The sequence below is a fragment of the Carassius auratus genome, chromosome 17 (genome assembly GCF_003368295.1).
Source record: "Carassius auratus strain Wakin chromosome 17, ASM336829v1, whole genome shotgun sequence".
Lineage (NCBI taxonomy): Eukaryota > Metazoa > Chordata > Actinopteri > Cypriniformes > Cyprinidae > Carassius > Carassius auratus.
The window spans coordinates 25,119,526-25,138,610 of NC_039259.1; the positions used below are offsets into that span (position 1 = coordinate 25,119,526).

The 19,085-nt window shown below is 35.2% G+C and overlaps 2 protein-coding genes and 1 pseudogene across 3 annotated transcripts; 2 read left to right on the plus strand and 1 right to left on the minus strand.

The window, feature by feature from the left end:
• Positions 1-408: 408 nt before the first annotated feature.
• Positions 409-7,815, plus strand: LOC113117718 (tudor domain-containing protein 6-like; annotated as a pseudogene).
• A 685-nt stretch (positions 7,816-8,500) lies between these two features.
• On the plus strand, positions 8,501-10,229 carry ankrd66 (ankyrin repeat domain 66). The gene is made up of 3 exons (XM_026286846.1): positions 8,501-8,700; positions 9,221-9,449; positions 9,582-10,229. The coding sequence occupies exons 1-3, from the start codon at positions 8,562-8,564 to the stop codon at positions 9,703-9,705; spliced, it is 492 nt and encodes a 163-aa protein (XP_026142631.1). The 5' UTR covers positions 8,501-8,561; the 3' UTR covers positions 9,706-10,229.
• Positions 10,230-10,756: 527 nt separating this feature from the next.
• LOC113117719 (adhesion G protein-coupled receptor F4) lies at positions 10,757-18,746 on the minus strand. 2 transcript variants are annotated; one of them, XM_026286611.1, is made up of 18 exons: positions 18,661-18,746; positions 17,211-17,278; positions 17,061-17,073; positions 16,811-16,945; positions 15,916-16,062; positions 15,690-15,802; positions 15,252-15,310; positions 15,056-15,165; positions 14,693-14,917; positions 14,358-14,582; positions 14,054-14,218; positions 13,504-13,685; positions 13,159-13,344; positions 11,605-12,912; positions 11,488-11,529; positions 11,284-11,319; positions 11,103-11,183; positions 10,757-11,004 (listed from the first exon to the last, which is right to left on the minus strand). In XM_026286611.1, exons 2-17 carry the CDS (start codon positions 17,259-17,261, stop codon positions 11,121-11,123), a joined length of 3,060 nt encoding a protein of 1,019 aa, XP_026142396.1. In that variant the 5' UTR covers positions 17,262-17,278; positions 18,661-18,746; the 3' UTR covers positions 10,757-11,004; positions 11,103-11,120. The 2 variants fall into 2 exon arrangements, with proteins under 2 accessions (XP_026142396.1, XP_026142395.1); XM_026286610.1 differs by having other exon boundaries at positions 11,488-12,912.
• Between the last annotated feature and the right edge of the window lie 339 nt (positions 18,747-19,085).

Consider the following 19,085-nt stretch of genomic DNA (forward strand, 5'->3'; position numbering starts at 1 on the left):
ATAATGTCCATAAACGTCGTAGAATATTGTAGAAAAATTTTATGGCAAATTACCACATTAACCTTTTTATCAAACTCATTTTTAGTACTTTACAGTGAATTTCCTACACACATTGGTTAAGTCATTGTTATTATTTATTTATTTTAAACTGTCCATGAAAGTTGTGGCTAATGTAACTTGTGTTGCGGAAAACTTTTAAAAAAAATAAATAAAAATGTAATAAACATTTTACAAAATTAAATAATAAAAACTTTGTATTGGCTTATTTTAATTAATTGTAAACCACTTTTTTTTTTTTTTTTTTTTTACATGATCATACATATTTAAACGTACTGTTTAAAAGACAACACACGTAATGTTACATACTATTAAAATCGTGCGTTCCTCACGTGACCGCGCTAACTGACGTAGACCAGATTGATTCGTTAAAACATCCGTTTGAGTTTTTTGAAGTGCGTTTGTGTTTAGTTTACTTTATAAGCGCTGGAACATCAGTCATGCAAAATCATTTGTGTATATGATGGGGAGAAGTTCACGTTGGTAAGTTTTCGTTGAATTAATCGTTTGTTAAGAGCGGGAGGACGAATCCACTAGTTTAAACGGGTTTTGGGTTCAAAAGCTAAGGGCTTGGTTCATGAGCCTTTGAATAAGCCACACATCTAGCTCAGGACAAGGGCTGTAGCTAAATTAATCAATTTAATTTCTAGCTTCTGTGATGTCTGTTTTTTTTTTTTCTTCTTCTTGATCGCAGGTACAGATGTGTGGCTTCCTTTTATTGTAGCCTATAGTTTGTAGTTTGAATCCTCAATTAGTTTTTGATTACTTTTTCCCCTCTAGCGTTTAGACTAATGTTAGATTTCTATTCCACTGCTTAATAATGCATTTTTTTTTTTCATCTGCACTTGTCAACAGGTTAACAAACATTTGGTTCTTTGGGCTGTGTTTATTTCTTTAATTGACTAAAAATGAATAGTTTAATGTAAAGAGAGCCTTAAGGACTAATTATTAATTAAACAATTCTAATTTACTGTACTTAATCTCATGTCCAAGCCCATGCTGTTATTTTTTTTATTGAACAAAATATTAATATGTCTTTCTCTTTTTCAAATGTTGACAGTTGAAATCATAGTATATTTTTAAATGCATGCTGTAGATCTAATTAACAATACATCCATGCATGTTTCATTAAGTCCTCGTCCTACATTTGTTTTAGTTTTTCTTTTGAAATAATGTTACACTAAAATGCATGTCACAATATGGAAGTTAAGATCTGTCTGACATTATTTTGTTTTTATTGACTTTCATCTAGTGACCATGTGTGTACTGACAGATGACATAAATTGATTAAATGCTATAAGGAAAAAAAGCGACTACAAATATCAGTTTGACTAGTTGAGTCTGTGTACAAAGTCCAAACAAAGCTAATGTGTCTTGCCATGTGCTGTAAAAGATACTTAGGTGTACTGTCCAACGGGCCTATATCCTTGCCAGTATTTACATTTTGCATAAAGGCTCTTCCTGAATAGTTTCTGTTAAACATCACTGTTTTCACTGAATGAGTATTTATTTGTTTACATAACCTTCAACTTTTTTTCTTATTTTTTAGTAAAATACACAAAATACGGCTTTATCTAATGTTGGAAAGAAGCCCAAGTGAAGATTTTTTTCATTTTATTAAAAAGTAACAGGATGAGTTAATTACTGTTAAAATGTTATTATTTTCTCTTTTCTCTCTCTGTCTAGATTCTCCTTATAATTCTGCTATTTAACATTTTCGAGAGGCCAGATTCTCAACCAAGATGTGTTCAATTCCCAGTTTGCCAAAAATTGGATCCAGTATGACTGTTCAGATCACAAGAGTCAATTTAAACCAACAAACTGTCTTGGTACAATTTGGAGGTAGTTTAAATAATGGGCAAGAGACCAGGGAAGCATATCAACAACTTAAAAAAGACATTGAAGTCCCTAGGAAGCGCCACCATACTTTTGAAGGCAAACCTGGAGAAGTTTGCTTAGTGTATGAAGACAGAACTTGGCACCGAGCAAGGATACTTTCAAAGTCTGAACATGAATACAAGTTGTTCCTAATTGACGATGGTAAATTGCTTTGGGCCTCAAGTGAGGTTTTGACAAAATGTCCAAGAAACCTTTGCAGTCCACCTCCCAAAGTAGAGCTTTGCATACTGGCCAATGTATCGCCTCTGTGTCTTGAAAGTGCATGGTCTGTGGCTGCTTCAAAGTTCATTAGATCTTTGTGTGGGAAAGACATCTCTGGGTGTGTTCAGGATGTGTTAATGCCATCTAGAATCATCATTCTTGACATTCCAAGCATATCCAAACAAATGTATGAACTTGGATTTGCTACAAAGACGCCTAATGAAGACTTCAGAAGCCTTGTAATCCATTCACTGCATTTTCCAAGAAGAAACCCTTTCATACAGTCTGACCTTGATGCTACAAATGGTCAGCAAGAGCATGCCAGTGACCCTGAAAAGTTGCATCAATACTTGTGTCCTGAGTTGTTGCCTGGAACTATTGAGATCATAACTGTGACACAAGTTATTCATCCATTGAAAATCTATTGCAAATTGCGTGTCTTTTCACTAGAGCTAAAGAAATTAAACGATCAGCTCCATGAATACTATGAACACTCCTTCTCTGCTCAGATGCCAATGCTGCTGTATGATGGGTCTCCATGTGCAACCAAAGGCAGTGATGGCAAGTGGTATCGATCTGTACTTCAGCAGAGCACTGTCTCCGATGTTGTTAAGGTCTTTCATGTGGATTATGGAATTGGAGATTTTGTTAAACTTTGCAATATCAGACCTTTATCTCCAAGGTTCTTCAAATTGCCAGTTGTCACCTATGCATGCTCTCTACATGGTGTCATTGACAAAGGCATTGGATGGAGGACCGAACAGATAGATTATCTGAAGTCTGTTGTGTTGGATCAAATCCTTGTTGGGAAATTTGAGCATCACAGTGTGAACGAGGGTGTCTATTATATAACTCTTTATGGAAATGACAATGGGAAAGTGAACAACACTTTTGGCCACAGAGAGCAGTGTTTGTCAGTAACTGAGAGGACTTGTGATGACCAAACTCTCAAGACTCTAAGCAAAGTGGCACACAAATATATGTATGAGAGAAATGTGCCTGTATGTTCTCTTAATTCAGCTGCTTTAGCCAAGTGCTCTGATTCTCTTGAAGATGGCATTGTAGCCAGACCTTCCAAAATGGGAAAAAACCTACAGCCGGCAGAGGGACGTCATTCATCAAATGGTGCTGCAGCTCCACCTTTTCAGAACGAATCATATGTTGTTTCACCACCCAAAACTAAAGTGGGTGCAAATGAGCAGGTTCAAATAACCTGTGTCCAAAGTGTAAACCAGTTCTATGGCCATTTTGCTGAAAATACTGATACAGTTAGGAAAATTACCAAAGATATTGAACAACTCTGCTGCAAGCCAACACAAGAAAAGTTTTCAATTTACCCTAAGATGATGTGTCTTGCTAAATATGCTGATGGCCTCTGGCACAGAGGACAAATTGAATCGATGAATCCAAAAATACTCGTCCAATTCGTAGACTATGGTGACCTGGTGGTTTTGGAGAAATCTGATATTCTGCCACTTCCTCCGAAAGCTAGTGCAATTGCATCCATTCCCATTCAGGCTGTTCAGTTTGAACTTTTCAATGTAACATTACCTGAGCAATGTGAGCTTAATGAGTGGTTTAAAAACAACACTACAGACCGCATGTTCACTGTGATTGTTAAACAGAATTCTTCAGGCAAACTATCAGTGGAGATGTATGATGAGACAACCAACCTCAACTCAAAAATTAAAGAGCAGTGGAACCAAAAGTCTAAAAGAAATGGGTCTAACATCAGCAGAGGATTGGAAAAGGCTCATAATTTCAACAAGTCCTTAGAAGGCATGGAATCTAGTGCCGTGAGACGCAATTTCAACACTACATCACAAGCACATGAGAAGACCTCCAAGAAAGTCCCAAAACCAGCTATTCAAGGCACATTGGAACAAAACTTACAGGCTGTTACTAGTCACATGACTGGACACAGTAGAGCTAGGCCTAATGTTTTACAGCAGCAAGTGTCATGTCATTATCCAAAGCTCAGTGATCTACCCTCGAAAACGTTGAATGCAGGATATGTTTCAGACATCTATGTTTCACATTGTAATAGTCCATCAAGTTTCTTTGTACAATTGACAAGTGATGAAGATGAAATATTTTCTCTTCTTGATGCACTTAATTCTGCTCCTTTAAGTGATGCACAAGTTGAACTAGACCTGTTGCGGTCAGGTGACCTGGTGGTAGCAGAATATCCTGCTGATGGTGCCTGGTATCGTGCTGTTGTTCAGAACAAGAAAAATGGCATGGTTCATTTGCAGTTTATTGACTTTGGCAATGAGGCAACACTCTTGCCCGTTAAAATAAGGCAACTGGACAAGCAGTTCCTCAACACCCCCAGGTTCAGTATTCAGTGCACACTTGAAGATGGTAGAAGAGGAAAAAGAGATTGGACTCAGGAAGAGATAATGACTTTCAAAAAAGCAGCAGGTGAAAGCGGTGAGAAGAAAATTCGGTGCAAGTTCATCCTAGGGGACGTTTCTGCTTGGATTGTCAGTTTAGATCTTGAGGAATGGCCTTTGTTTAATGCTACTCTCAAACCAGGTGCTCAAACCAAATCCCAACTGCACTACAATGAAGAAACCTTAGCATTCAAGGAACCAGCTGTAACTCAAGGACAAATTGTGGACGCATATGCTTCATCTATTGCTGGACCAAATTATTTTTGGTGCCAGTTCAAAAACTCAGAGGATCTTGACAAAATCTCCCTGCTTGCACAAGAAATTGGAAACTCTAGTCAAGCAAAGCCCATTCAGCCAGATCAGTTATGTCAGGGACCATGCCTGGCACTCTTTTCTGACCAGCTGTGGTACCGTGCACAGGTTATCAATACACATTCTAAAACGGTCTCTGTTCTTTTTATAGATTATGGCAATGAGTCTGAGTTTGACCTAAACCTGGTTAAATCCCTTCCCACCAAGCTGTTAGAAATTCCCCCACAAGCATTTCTTTGTCAGTTAGAAGTTTTGGGGTCCGTAGATGGCACTTGGAGTGATGCTGCAACTGACAAATTCTTTGAGCTTCTGGTGGATGAACCTTTAAAATTGACTATTCAGAATAAAGTCATGTCCTCTGACCTTCCGGACTGTCCTCAGTATAGTGTACTTGTTGAATGTAATGGGATAAGTGTTAATGATCTTATGAAAGATTACTGGTGTGATCCCAAATCTCAAGTTTGTAGTGAAGTGACAATGGATGCTAAAACTAAACCCACTGCAGGAAAGGAAAGTTTTGGTGTAACAAGCTCTGAAACTGTTCAAAAAGATAATGTTCTCAACTCTGGGAAGTTAAATGGTGGTGCATCAAATAATGTAAACCCTGAACTTCATAGCTTTGTCGCTCAGATTTCACAAAACAAATTAGTTGCAGCCGAGACCCAAGAGCAAAGCATTACATGCCCAACATTGACCACAGCAGTTGGAAACATGATGGTTCCTGAAGTATCAGTGCAGTGTTTACCTCAAGCTGTAGATCTTCCTCTACGTATGATAGAACCAGGCAAGGTGTCTGAAGTTTATGTTTCGCACATCAACAGCCTGACAAGTTTTTTTGTTCAACTGGTAGAAGATGAGAATACATTATTCACCCTCACCGAGCTACTGAATTCCCATCAGCCATCAGAGAACAATGAAATTCATGCAACCAGTGTTCAACAAGGAAGTTTGGTGAGGGCCATGTTTCCTGAAGATGATTCCTGGTACCGTGCTGTCATAAAGGACATGACTGAAAATGGCACGATCCAGGTAGAGTTTCATAGATTTTGGAAATGAGGCGACTGTTTCTCTCCTTCAAATTCGCCGACTTGATGAGCAACTGCTGTCTTACCCGAGGTTCGGCATTCACTGCAGCTGCAGTCTAGATGATCGATTCAATGCGCAGAAGGGAATGACGGAGCAGATATTTCACTTCAAAAAATTATTTGGTGACGCTGGTGAGAACACGCTGTCTTGCAAGTTTATCAAAGAAGATGGCATCACTTGGGAAGTGAAACTGACTCCCTATGGCATCACATCTGATTCAAGTGACAAATGGGATAGTTTAGAATTAAATGCATCACCGGTAGTATCTGAACCTGTGAAGGAAACATTCCAGCTGCTCTTCAAGAAACCAGATGTCTCTTTGGGGCAGACAGTAGAAGTCTTTGCATCAAGTGTTGTTGGACCAGATTACTTCTGGTGCCAGTTTTCAAACTCTGAAATACTTGACCAAAATCACCCTTGTTGCCCAAGAATATGGGAACTCGAGTGAAAGACCTCCGATTAATCTGGATGATTTGGATGCTGGAAGCCCGTGCCTGGCTCTTTTCTGTGACGATCAGATGTGGTATCGTGCGCAGGTTATTAATAAATGCACAAACACTGTATCTGTCCTTTTTGTTGACTTCGGAAACGAGTCTGAAACCAGTGAAGACTCTGTTAAGGCACTGCCTTGTGATTTGCTAGAAAGTCCACCTCAAGCTTTTCTGTGCAGGTTGGAAGGGTTTGATCCTTCTAAGGGATCTTGGCACGGTGCAGCTGTTGACACCTTCTACGAGCTTTTAGTGGATAAACCTCTGAAACTGACTGTGCAGGGCATTGACACTTCAACTGATCCTAACAGCCCTCCATATTATGTTAATGTTGAGTCTCCACAATATCTTGTAAATGAGCTGATGACAAAATTTTGGAGCGGTTATGCACAAAATGATCAGAACCCTTCTGAGGTGATTGAATCCTGTGAAAAATTAAATATATCAACCTCTTATCAACTTGTTTCAGAGGATAAACTAAGGGTGAGCCTTGCAGTTTCTACAGAGGATATGCACACAATTGAATCTCATGGTGCAGAACAACATGGAGCTAATCAGATTGCAGCATCAGAAGTAAAACGGTGACTTGCATAGTGTACCTGAAAAGAAAGTGGATGATCAGCTTGATGGAGCAGATGTGATTGCTGCTGACACAAATCCTGATGTCACTACTGATGATCCTACAGGAATTCTTTCAGATTTAGAAATGCATGAAGTATGTCATGAATCTGATGATGGAGTTCCTGTTTTATCAGCTAAGCAAATGCTGCTGAACACAGAGGAAAGTATAAAAGATGTAGAAGATGGAGGATCTGAAAAAGGTTTGTGTGTGTTTCTGTACCTGATTTTTCTTCATATTGGATCAAATTGGTGATAATTACTTACAGGCGTATTTTGCTCACAATGCTTATTTATTTTTCAGATGACAACCTGAGGATGACCAGCAGACGTACAGATTGGGTAGCTGGTTTACAAAATCCAATGTTACCCATGGTATTTGCATTTTTTTTTTTTTTGGCATGTGGGCTTTTTTAACGAGTAATCTTTTAAATTAGTAACTGTATTTTTTTATTTTTTAGGTTTGCACTGAAGATTCCTGTGACTCTGTTAAGTGCATCTTCAAATGAACAGAATTTTAAATGTCATTTATTGTGAAAAGGTATAAATAGTTTTTCATAGGGAGAATGAATTTAAACTGACACATATTTGTTTCAAACAGACTGTTTGAATTGTTGAGCTTGATCAACATTGTTTCATTGCACAGTTCTGCTCTTCCTTCACTTAAGTCTGTAGTGGGGTTTCTCCTTAGTGTGTAGCTATTGTTCTTTATTTGGAGGTGTTTGAATAATTTGTTGGAATAAAATCTGTTCATATAATTGGGTTTGTGTTGTGGTTGATTCAACATTTTTAAAGGTGGAAAAAATTGGATATGTGTACTTGAAAATTTAGTTGAGACGTTTTCCTAATACATAGTGTTTATTCCTTTTTTTTACTCTCTAATGCCATGATTTGCTGGGTTTCAATGAATACATCAATCTCCAGTCAAAATAAATGTACAGTAAACTATGTAAGCGAATCTCCTGAATGTGTGTTTCAGGATTTCTATAGTCTATTCTCACAGTACAATATGCAGTACAAGGTTCTTTCTCAAGGGGGAGCACAGCGGCACAAAACCTTCGACGAGTATTCATTCAGATCTAATGGCTGTTTTATTTTTTATCTGTACTAAACATGTTACATTACAACGCATATATATACATATAAATTCATCGGAGTGGTACCTGACATGCTTATGTAAATCCGTCCAAACAATCTCCATCTTAAAAATGCCGTAATTGTCACAAGTGATTGGTCCATGATGAACCACGCTGAGAAAAGTAACTGTTGTCACGTGACAACACGGTCACTATAAGCGGCTATAGTTATTATGTACAATAGTGTAGCACGAACTTAAAATAGACTTTCAATTGAAAATATATATTGTGAATATTTGTTTAACAGAATAAAAAATTATTTAGATGTTTATTTTTTTTTGTTTCTCTCGAGTTGCTGTGGTAACAAGTCAAGCAAGAAAAGCAACAAACCGAAGGGTTTCAGTTCTAATGTTACTGATTAAAAAAAGATGACGGAGTTGCATCAGGCAGCAGCTTCTGGAGATTATGATCTAGTGGAAGAAATTGTGGGGAAAAAATCGTGTGACCCTAATCAGAGAGACTTAGACTGGAACAAGAAGACCCCGTTGCATTGGGCAGCATCCAAAGGCAGGTTGTAGCCTACTTTCTGGACCAAAAAGTGTTATTTTATTCAAAATGTATAAAAAAGATCATTATTATAACTTAATAATCTTTCTCAAATTACATGTAGCTTGATGGTGAAAATGTGACCTGGTCATTAACCCATTTTTCTGCTCTATTTTCACACACTAATTTTGTACTCAATATGCTAAAGTAATTTTTTAGTACTTTTAACATCTAAGTGCATTTGAACTAAAATGGGCTTTAAACATACGATATCTGTATTAAAGTACACTTTAACCCATCTTTCAAACAGAGTTCAAGTGTACTACAAGTGGTAAATAAATACATTTTTAAAACAATATTAAACGCATATTTCAGTTCATCTTCACCGTGTCTCAAAATAGATGTTAGATGTACTAAAAATTAACCTTTAGTATATTATGTACAAAAATAGAGCACTTTGAGTGCATTATGGAAGTGCACTTTTTTCCGCGTGGGGTTCTTGTGTGATGCTAATGCCATTTAACCCCTGATCTCGTTTAAGGCCAAACAGAGATGGTTCGGATATTAATTGAAAATGGAGCCAGGGCTTGTTTGAGGACGGATAATGGATGGACAGCCGCACATTTTGCAGCAGAGTCTGGAAAACTAGCAGTACTTCGACTCCTTCATTCCCTACATGCACCTGTAGACAAAGAGGATTCCTCCGGCGATAAACCTGTCAGGATTGCTGAAATCTATGGCCATGAAGATTGTGTTCATTTTCTTAAAAAGTAAGATGAATCTGTTGTTCTGTTTTCTGAATCACGTTTGTGAAATAATCAGTTCTTACTGATTGAGGCTGTTTAGTCAAAGAAGTGGCAGTGTGATCCAAAATGTTCAATAACAGTGTTTTCTACTTTCAGGGCAGAGATTGAGAGCAGAAACTACAGGCAAATGGCAAAGATAAATGGGCTGCCCTTAGACGATACTGATGAAGAATGGGAAAAGGAGAGAAAAGAAGCCAAAAAACAAGTCATTAAAAAGTAGGTTTTATCAGGACATGGTAGCAAAATACAAATTAATGGATGCTTATAGGCAACATCTGCAATTTTTGTTGCACGTCTAACTGAAATGAATATAGTAAAGATAGTAAAATATTAAACAAAGCTTGGTGGACGAACAGAATTAATATTCATGACTGTCAATAATTAAGAGTAATACCAAGTAGGCTATATATAGACATACAAGCATAAATATACATACATTAATCTACATAAAACTGAATAAACCATTTAAGAAAAAAAATTACTCATTCACCTATTTCATGCCAAAATTCATATTCATCTACAACTTTTACAAGTTCTGACTATTAGATATCAATAAGCATAAATATACTTACATTAATATATGTCAAATTTAATAAACCATTTTCAAAAATAAAAAGATTTCATTCACTAAATTGTACGCCTGAATTAATATTAATCTTTGACTTTCAACCGTTTTAAGTATAAGCTATAAAGGGCATAATTATACTTACATGAATATACACAAAACTGAATAAACCATTTTCAGATAGTAAAACTAATATATTCACTAAATTATATTCCAAAATTCATATTCATCTATAGTTTGCACCAGTTTTGAGTAAGAGTAGACAGAGTAGAGCATAATTATACTTACATAATTATACGAAAAAAGAAAAAGAAAAATTAACTCCGTCACCCCGGCAGAAATCTACAACAAAACCATAATATGACTAACATGACTACATCTACATGTGACCACAAAACCAGTCTCAAGTGTCAGTTTTTCAAAACTGAGATTTATAAATAATTTGAATAAATAAGCTTTCCGTTGATTATGGATTGTTAGGATTGGACAATATTTAGCCGAGATACAACTATTTGAAAATGTTGTGGAATCTGGAATCTGAGAGTGCAAAAAATCTAAATATTGAGATAATTTCCTTTAAAGTTGTCCAAATGAAGTTCTTAGCAATGCATATTGTTTATCAAAAATTAAGTTTTGAAATATTTACGGTAGGAAATGTATAATACATCTTCATGGGACATGATCTTTACTTAACATTCTAATGATTTTTGTCATAAAAGAAAAATCGATAATTTTGAAACATACTATGTATTTTTTGCTATTGCTATACATATACCTGACTGGTTTTGTGCTCCAGGTTCACATATATTGTTATCCTCTGAGCTAGAATATCACCAGTTATTGTACAGTTTTCTAGAAAAAAAATGTTGAATGTGACAGAATTGAATCCATGAAGTTTTTCAAGTTTCCCTTGAACCTCATGTCTTCTCTTCCAGTGCTCTTAGAAGGCACCGACTAAATGATTCACATGCAGATTTGGGAATAAAAACAACATTAGAACAAAACACATAGACACTTAATAAAATATTCTCTAGAGTGCAGATGTAACTTACTTTTAATCTGTCCAATCTTTATTTCATCGTAACTGAAGATGTCGCTTTGCCCGAGCTTTCACTTTTAGCATTCACTGATTGCTGATATAAAATAAATGTGGGAAAACAAACTGTGTTATTGCATGTGTTTGTAATGCATTTCGAATTTATAAAAGCATGTATTTCTCTCGTACATACTAACCTTGGATTGGAAACGCTTCTGAAGTGCATCAATAACCTTTGGGGAAAATTAAATATGATTATAATGGGCTTGACTGTAAAGTTTCTACAAACTAAAACCTTACAAATGTGATCAGTAATAATCAGCTGATGCAAATAAATGCAAATTTTCAGTCTAAATTCCTTCATCAGTCATACAGAGGGCATGTGTTGTAGGCATAGGTACCTTTTTCTCTACCAAGCAGTTTGTCAGCAGTATCAAAAAGCCCTGCAGGAAAATATTTGAATGTAAATGAACGAACGAGAATATAAACGGAGAAAGTGTTTGATGCTTGATCCTTACCTGCAGTGAATTGAATATTGTAAATGCATAGCTCACAATTTGGGCAAAAGGTTTTTGTGTAAGATCAAGGTACAGCACTAATATCCCGAGGAGCCAAGTTATTCCGAGGACAGGGCTTAGGAAAACTATTGTCTTAATCATACCCCTGGCAACGTCCTTGTTGTCCCGCGCCTTTGAATCCGACACAGTAGGAGTTACTATCTTCATGATCACCACAACCAGCGTGAAAAGGTTTACCATCACGATAGTTAAGGCAGGAATTACAAAGGAAAAGAGGGAGCCCTTCAGCACACCCTGATATATGAGCCAGCAAGTCTCTTTGGAATAGTATTTATCTTCTTGACCGTTCTCGAAAGTAATGAAGGTTGTAGCCACACATATTAAAGGGCATACGTAACCGACAGTGATAGACAATACCAAAAAAACCTTTTTCCTCAGCTGGTCAAAGACAAATATCAGTTGGTGAAGAAGCACGATACTTAAGCACAGCATCCAGAAGAAGACGGCGAGGAAAAAAAAGTGTTTGAACACTGTGAGGATGGAGCACCAGTTTTGGGGGATTGCTTCCGGTTTTGACGTTGCTAAAAATCCACAGTGTGCCATCAGCAAGCAGAAAGAGATGTTGACTAAGGCCACGTGCCGAAAATTGGAGATGTCTGACTTTACAACTGTATCCCACACCAAAAACTCAATGATTAAACACAGAACAAGTGAGACGATGGATACTCCTAAGCCAGCGTAGGTCAGTTCCTTCATATACGGAAGGGTTTCTGCATTTTTGGACATCATTATGGTGAAGGCAGAGTTGTGTGTACATGTGCACAACTTTTGTTTTCCCGCTCCACCCCACGTACAACCATCTTTAGACCAAGTATTGTTATGTTCATCCCAGAAAAGACAATACATTTCATGATTCCGAAGTCTATCTTCACCGTGATCGAACATCATCTGGACAGAGATGGGATTGGTCTTATTGTTTACAGTGGTGACTGACAAGATGGTGGTCTCTAAGGGCCTTGTTTCATACTTGGGTAAAATTTCGTGAAGGTTCCGGAATGCAACGACAACGACACTACTGTCTGTGCTGATGCTTGCATTAAAGTTGCTGCAATGTTCGCCTCCAGTCTTATTACAGACTTCCAGTTTAACATTATTTGATTTTTGAGGCTGACTCATAGTCAGATTCGAGTTGCTTATAATGTTCTCAACAGTCTGTAGATACGTTACAGATAAATTAGTGTTTTTAGTTTCAGGATTGTTCCAGGAATCTGTTTTATTCAAAGCGTTGCTTATAGCACTGACAAAGTTCTGCAATGTAAAGTGAAATGTGATTAAACATTGAGAAAACACAAGGATTTGATTATTGATTATTACTTGGAGTAACTTTTTTTTACGTTTTTATAACAACCACTCATCAAACTATTGCAATAGAGTTAAAAAAATAAATAAATAACAACCCTGTTCCCAAACCCAATATCACTGAAGATTTTAAAGATGTTAATAAGAGGGTCAACACACAATGTCACAAAGAAACTGAAGAGAAAACATACATACAGGCATGACAGTATCGTTCCATTGATTCGACTGCTGTTTAGACACTTTGTTCATGGCTTCTAGAATACCCACAGATGCATTAATATTTGCATATGAGTTGAATGTCTGCACAGTGGTCGAATCCTTTATTCGTATGAAAAGTCCGTCTGCATCATCCTTAATAAGGCCAATGCCTTTATTTAATGTCTGTTATTATGACAGCAACAAAAAAAAAAAAGTTAAAAGAATTTAGTGCTAAGTTTAAATCTGTCCAGCAATAACAGTAAATGACTGTAGATGAACATAAACAGTAACAGTAAATGAATACAAAAACATAAACAGTAAATGAATACAAAAGAATGATACCTCTATATCCTTTTTAATGCTGTTTAGTTCCAAATTCACACAAGTAGAGAATTCTTCTTTCCATCCTTCATTGCACGGCCTCATTTTTGAACCAACAGCAGAGTTCTCACAGGGTATAATGGCGGTATAGTTGTTTTTTGTAATGGGCCACACTCTATCTTCTTCGCAGAATTTTGAAATGCCTGTATTAAAGAATTATATACAGTACTATTGATTGGTTTTTCTCATCAATTGTGTTTTTATAATTCCAATAAAAAAAATTAATAAAAAGTCTAATATTCATCTTAGTTATTCAAAACATTCAAATACATTACTTCACTTTCCCCCTTTACTCACTATCATCCCATTCCAAACCCGTATGGCTTTTTTTCATCACATATTAACATTTTTAAAAAGAAAAATGCACCACAAATGTCATTCCAAATGATAAAATATAATCATTCATTGTTCATCTTCCACTGCAGCTCTCAAAAGTCATTTTGTAGTCTGTGGTCTTGCGCTCCAGTTAAGATTTCAAAGAGACAAAAAGGTAAACAACAGCAAAACTTACCAAGAATGACTGGGATCTCCACTTTTTGGGTTTTATTTTGGTTGGACTTGGCTCTTTTGTTGGTGAATGTGCATGCAACATTCAGTGTCTCATTCCTATTCATATTATATGATTCACAATTTATGATCGCCTCTGCTTTGTAAGTTAAAACATTGTTCTGGATTTCTAGAAAATACAGGGATATGAAAATCGTTTATCACAATGTAAAAAAGTATAAGTAAATAAATAAATATTTATCTTTCAATCACATTGGTTACGCCGGCTGATTGCACAGAGAGAGCAAAAGTGGTAATGAGATGCTCACCTGGTCCTATTTCTGTGAAACTAAGAGCAGTATTCCAAGTAACGGTGTAATTTTCTGTACTTTGTGAAATTTTACATTCAATGATAGCCTTTTTGAATTGGTTATTTATACAATCAGAAAACTGGGGAGTGCTCTTGGCCTGTATTTCTGGCAGAAGTGCTATGTCCAACACTGTACTTGCTGTGTGTTGTATGGACCCTTTTGCATACACGCACTGAATTGATCCTTAAGATAGATAGATAGATAGATAGATAGATAGATTCAGTTATTTAAAATTGTAATATACTTTTAAAGTTATGGAGTTATCCTAGTTGTGTATGCATGCAGAAACTTACCTTTCCAGCTGCCTGAAATATGATTTAGATGAACATTGTCCTCCATTGTCAAAACGTTGCTTGTAAAGTCTGCCTCTTGTCCTGTTGTGATCTCAGTTTTTTTTGTATTCCACTCATCTATTAAGTACCACCTTACCACTCCAATCTTTTCTTGCGGACGACAAGTTATATTTACAGAGGAGTCGATATCAATCGGACCCTGAGGACCTTTAATAAGGACAAAGCCTTTGGAGAAAATAACAAGGTGTGAGTGTGCAATAAACCTCTCTTTATAGCAAACCATTATAAGCATTGTAAATAATACTAATACTAATAATAAAAGTTAAAGGAGTGGTTCACCCAATGAATGAATGACTAAGTTACCTGTTGTTTTCAGATCAGAAGCAGGCAGACTGTTGGTAACATTTTCCAACTGTTCAAGCGTAACTGAGCCCATTACCTGCACCGTATAATTTACGATCACACTGCCACTCCTTTAAATCAAATGGGAAACGTTACTACATTTCATGCAATTTTTATGTGTGTCGATAGAACAGTAAAGAGGTGCTATCATGATTACCTGTAACTGTTGATAATCAGAGAATCAAAATTTTTCAATGTGCTGAATTGTTTTGCAAGCTAAAAGAAATTGAAATATACCGGTTAGGTATATATACAAACAGTGCAGATATTACTGGAGTTGATAAAGTTAATAAAAACCAACAATACAGTGACAGTTTTTAAGCATTGCACTTGACAAAACAGTGCCTGTATATTTTACAGTTCATATACTGTATTTCCTTTTTGCCTACAGTAGGCAAAAATTAATGATGACATAAAATTTGTATTTGTTCAAGTAAAAGCTAGATAGAATATAATGAATTAATTAAACAACATAAAATGTTAAACATCAAACACCATATTGAAAAAGTATAATAAAAACAATGTAAAAGCATAATATTTATCAATTTACTTTAAAATGACTTTTTTTTTTGCACTGATTTTCAGCAGTACATACCATTTGGATCATTTTCTCGTTGTTTTCCTTGTACTCGTCAGTATTTTTTTTGCTTGGATCACATAAAAGTATGCAAGACTCGTTTGCAAATGTAGTAACTCCATTGATGCTTACTGGACAGAATAAGAATTGTAGCATTTAATGAACAGTATTTATTTATTTATGTATTCATGTATTATTTTTTTTTTTTCAAGAAATCCTGTGCCCATATCAAACAATACTCTACCTCTTGATTTAGGCAGACACACAGCAATGTCATTAACATTCTGCCTGCAGGTGTCATTGCAGCAGCCATATTTTTTGCACATTTCCTCACTGTATGTGTAGTCCACCATGCATGAACAATTTTTATGCGTCTCATCCAGTTTGCAATCTGCAAACAACACATTATATGTTTTTTTTTTGTTTTGTTTTTTTACAGATTATTCAGAGATGTAGCAACTGCCCATAATTTCTATTTTTCTTGAAACCTATATGGGTCAGTTCCCTTATGCAGTACATTTTCATGTCCCCATCATATATTTGATCAATTATCGTACCTTATAAATACATTGTATTAGCTTTCCTAAATATCAGGTAAACATGGGGTGAATTTAACCTAAAAATTATTGATTTAGAAAAATTTGCTCTTTTTTTCTACAATTGAAACCTTCCAAATCCTTACTTCAATTAAATCTTCAAAGCAGTCTTTCAAAATGTGTATTCTTGGGAAATTTATTTTAATTTGGAATCAATGTGTAATTTTTTAAATTTCTTTCATTTTGGATTTTTTTTCTCTTTTTCTTTTTCTTTTTTCTTTTTTGTAGATATATTTAACTGAAGAAAAAAAAGCAAGCACATTTATTCTTAAACTTTCTAATGCTCAACAGGGAAGCCACAATTTATATTTTATTTTCATTCTTTGTACTCTAAAAATAGGGTGTTAACATGAAGGATTTTTGAATTACACTTTGCATTGTGTAATGTTTTGGGTTAAAGCAAAGTCCATAAAATGTACAAATTTCTGGCAGAAAATTAAACATTTTTCTAATTTTATTTTATTTTATATTTCTTTATTGTATTACTTTTTAAAAGTGTGAGATATGTTGAAGTGTAATCTCAAGCATTATATGTTTGTTTACCTGTTGTGATGGTGATGTCTGTTACAGATGCATTAGTTATGTTTATTATTTTCAGCTTTTTCAGATAATCAGTGATATTGTCGTACACCGATGACTCGATTTCAAGCTCTAACCAGTACACCTGTGTGGAACTATCTGCAATGTAGCATTGTGACAGTATTCAGTCTAACATGCAGACGATTAATGGAAAAATACATATTATTTATTCCATACATTGATAATGAGCAGAAATAAAATCTATGTATAATACCTGCCACAGCAACCTACCAAAGAAAAGCATTAAAGAGTTAATGCTAAATGTAATAAATTCTGTATATATGCATAACTGTATAAATACATACTGTATATATATATATATATAAAACTGAATAACTTTTATAAGAGTTAAATATTATCCCACCTTAAAAAACACTCCCAGAAAAAGGAGAATGATGACTCTTGACAGTTTCATTTTCGTGCCATCAATTTCTGGTGGATGGAACAGAGAGCAGTCATTTATATGAATATGTGCATATGTTTTGCATCAGTGACATCAGTAATACAATTTAAAAAATTTCATTTGCAACAAGTGATTCATTTTAAAGAGACATTAGACACAAGAAATGAATACAAAAATGTAAACTTTTCCAAAGTCTTGATTTAGTTTTATGGGTAATTGTTAATCACTGTAGTCTTATATAAATGCATTGAAACTGCTTTTAAGCTTCACTTTCGAGATTCGCAATCACACTATGCTGTTTATACTTGACCAGCAGTATTTCCACACATTTTACATATATTTTTTTGTTTTGTCAGTGGTGCATAGAATCTGCAAATCATTTGCAATCGTCCTCAATCATCTCTCCTACTTACTTTATGTAAACGTACGTAATTTTACATACAGTAATGTAAACGTTATTTGTTTTCCTTGCTTTTCTGAATACGGATTCACGCTTCAGCCCCCCACTCACCCACTGAAAACACAACCACATTTATTTAGATACAATACAAGGTTTTTATTTTCCGGTATTGTGACCAATACTGCATTTATTTGGTCAGAAATACAGTAAAAACAGTAATATTGTAAAATATTTTATAACTGTTTTCTATTTGAATATATTTGAATAAGTAATGTATTCCTGTCATGTAAAGCTGATGTGCTGCACTGTAAAAGATCAAAAGTAAGGCGGCCAGCTTCAGGACATTTGCGAGTTTTCTTAACTCCTTGTGTTCAAAGTATAAAACAAAAAGTTGAGAAAACAAAAATCTTCTGAAGCTGGATGCTTTTGACTTTTAGGTTTTCTCAACTTTGTTTTTTTTTTTAAAGTGTGCTTCATATTTTTATGGAAATGGTCATGAAGTACCATTCAAAGGTTTAGGGTAAGCATCAATTTAATGTTTCCTGCTGAATAAAACTATTAATTTCTTTTCAATTTCTCTTTCAAAAAATGAAGTTAAAGATATTTATAAATATCAAAGATGTCAAATAAATGCAATTTATTAAAGTTTCTACTCATCCAATAAGCCTAAAAAGGTTCAGTTGAAATGGTTATCTTCAGTACTGATGAAAATAAGAACCATTATTAATAATCGGAGACCACTTATAAATGATAATAATTTAATGAATGATTTCTGAAGATCATGTGACACTGAAGACTGGAGGAATGATGCTGAAAATACAGCTTTGATCACAGAAAAAAAGACATTTCAAAATTCACTCAAAGATGTTTTTTTTTCATGTTTTTGTAGCTGTGATGTATTGTTTTCTCTATGAAACACTCGTGGAAACTCACTGAAACAAAACTTCCCCAAAGGGATAATAAAAGCTTATATGAAGAACACTAGCTAGAATCCATTAAACATCAACGTACCTCTCTTCCTTCTCAGTCCTGTCAGCGGTGGATTCAGGATGCAATTTTTTTGCTGTGATCACTTTCATAAAAAGCTGCAAGCGGCTCTACAGACCATGTGAGAAAATGGAATGATAACCCGCTCAAAGAATATTTCCAATAACCATCCTGATTTGCATTATTTCGGTCACATGACTCAAAATATAGCCTACTGTATAGGAAACAACAGTTCCACTTAAATATATATTTTCCACTTAAAAATAATTTTTGATGTTTCATCAAATTTGTTTGTTTGTTTGTTTTTTTCATAAATACAGCACACTGGGTTCAGAAAAAAAAAGTACACCAGATAATAATAAAAAAAAAACTTCTAATCAATCTCATGAATGATTGTAAAGAAGCAGCATGTATAACATAGAGGTAAAAATTCAATTTTATGTGTATGT

Bases quoted from the DNA above. Each gene is read 5' to 3' on its own strand.
- ankrd66 (XM_026286846.1), top strand. From the start codon at position 8,562: ATGACGGAGTTGCATCAGGCAGCAGCTTCTGGAGATTATGATCTAGTG. The intron at 8,701-9,220 runs GCAGGTTGTAGC...ATCTCGTTTAAG, and splicing joins GCATTGGGCAGCATCCAAAG to GCCAAACAGAGATGGTTCGG. The intron at 9,450-9,581 runs GTAAGATGAATC...TTCTACTTTCAG, and splicing joins TGTGTTCATTTTCTTAAAAA to GGCAGAGATTGAGAGCAGAA.
- LOC113117719 (XM_026286610.1), bottom strand. From the start codon at position 17,261: ATGAAACTGTCAAGAGTCATCATTCTCCTTTTTCTGGGAGTGTTTTTT. The intron at 16,063-16,810 runs GTAAACAAACAT...TGTTGTTTGCAG, and splicing joins AGACATCACCATCACAACAG to ATTGCAAACTGGATGAGACG. The intron at 15,311-15,689 runs GTATGTACTGCT...AATTTCTTTTAG, and splicing joins ACGAGAAAATGATCCAAATG to CTTGCAAAACAATTCAGCAC.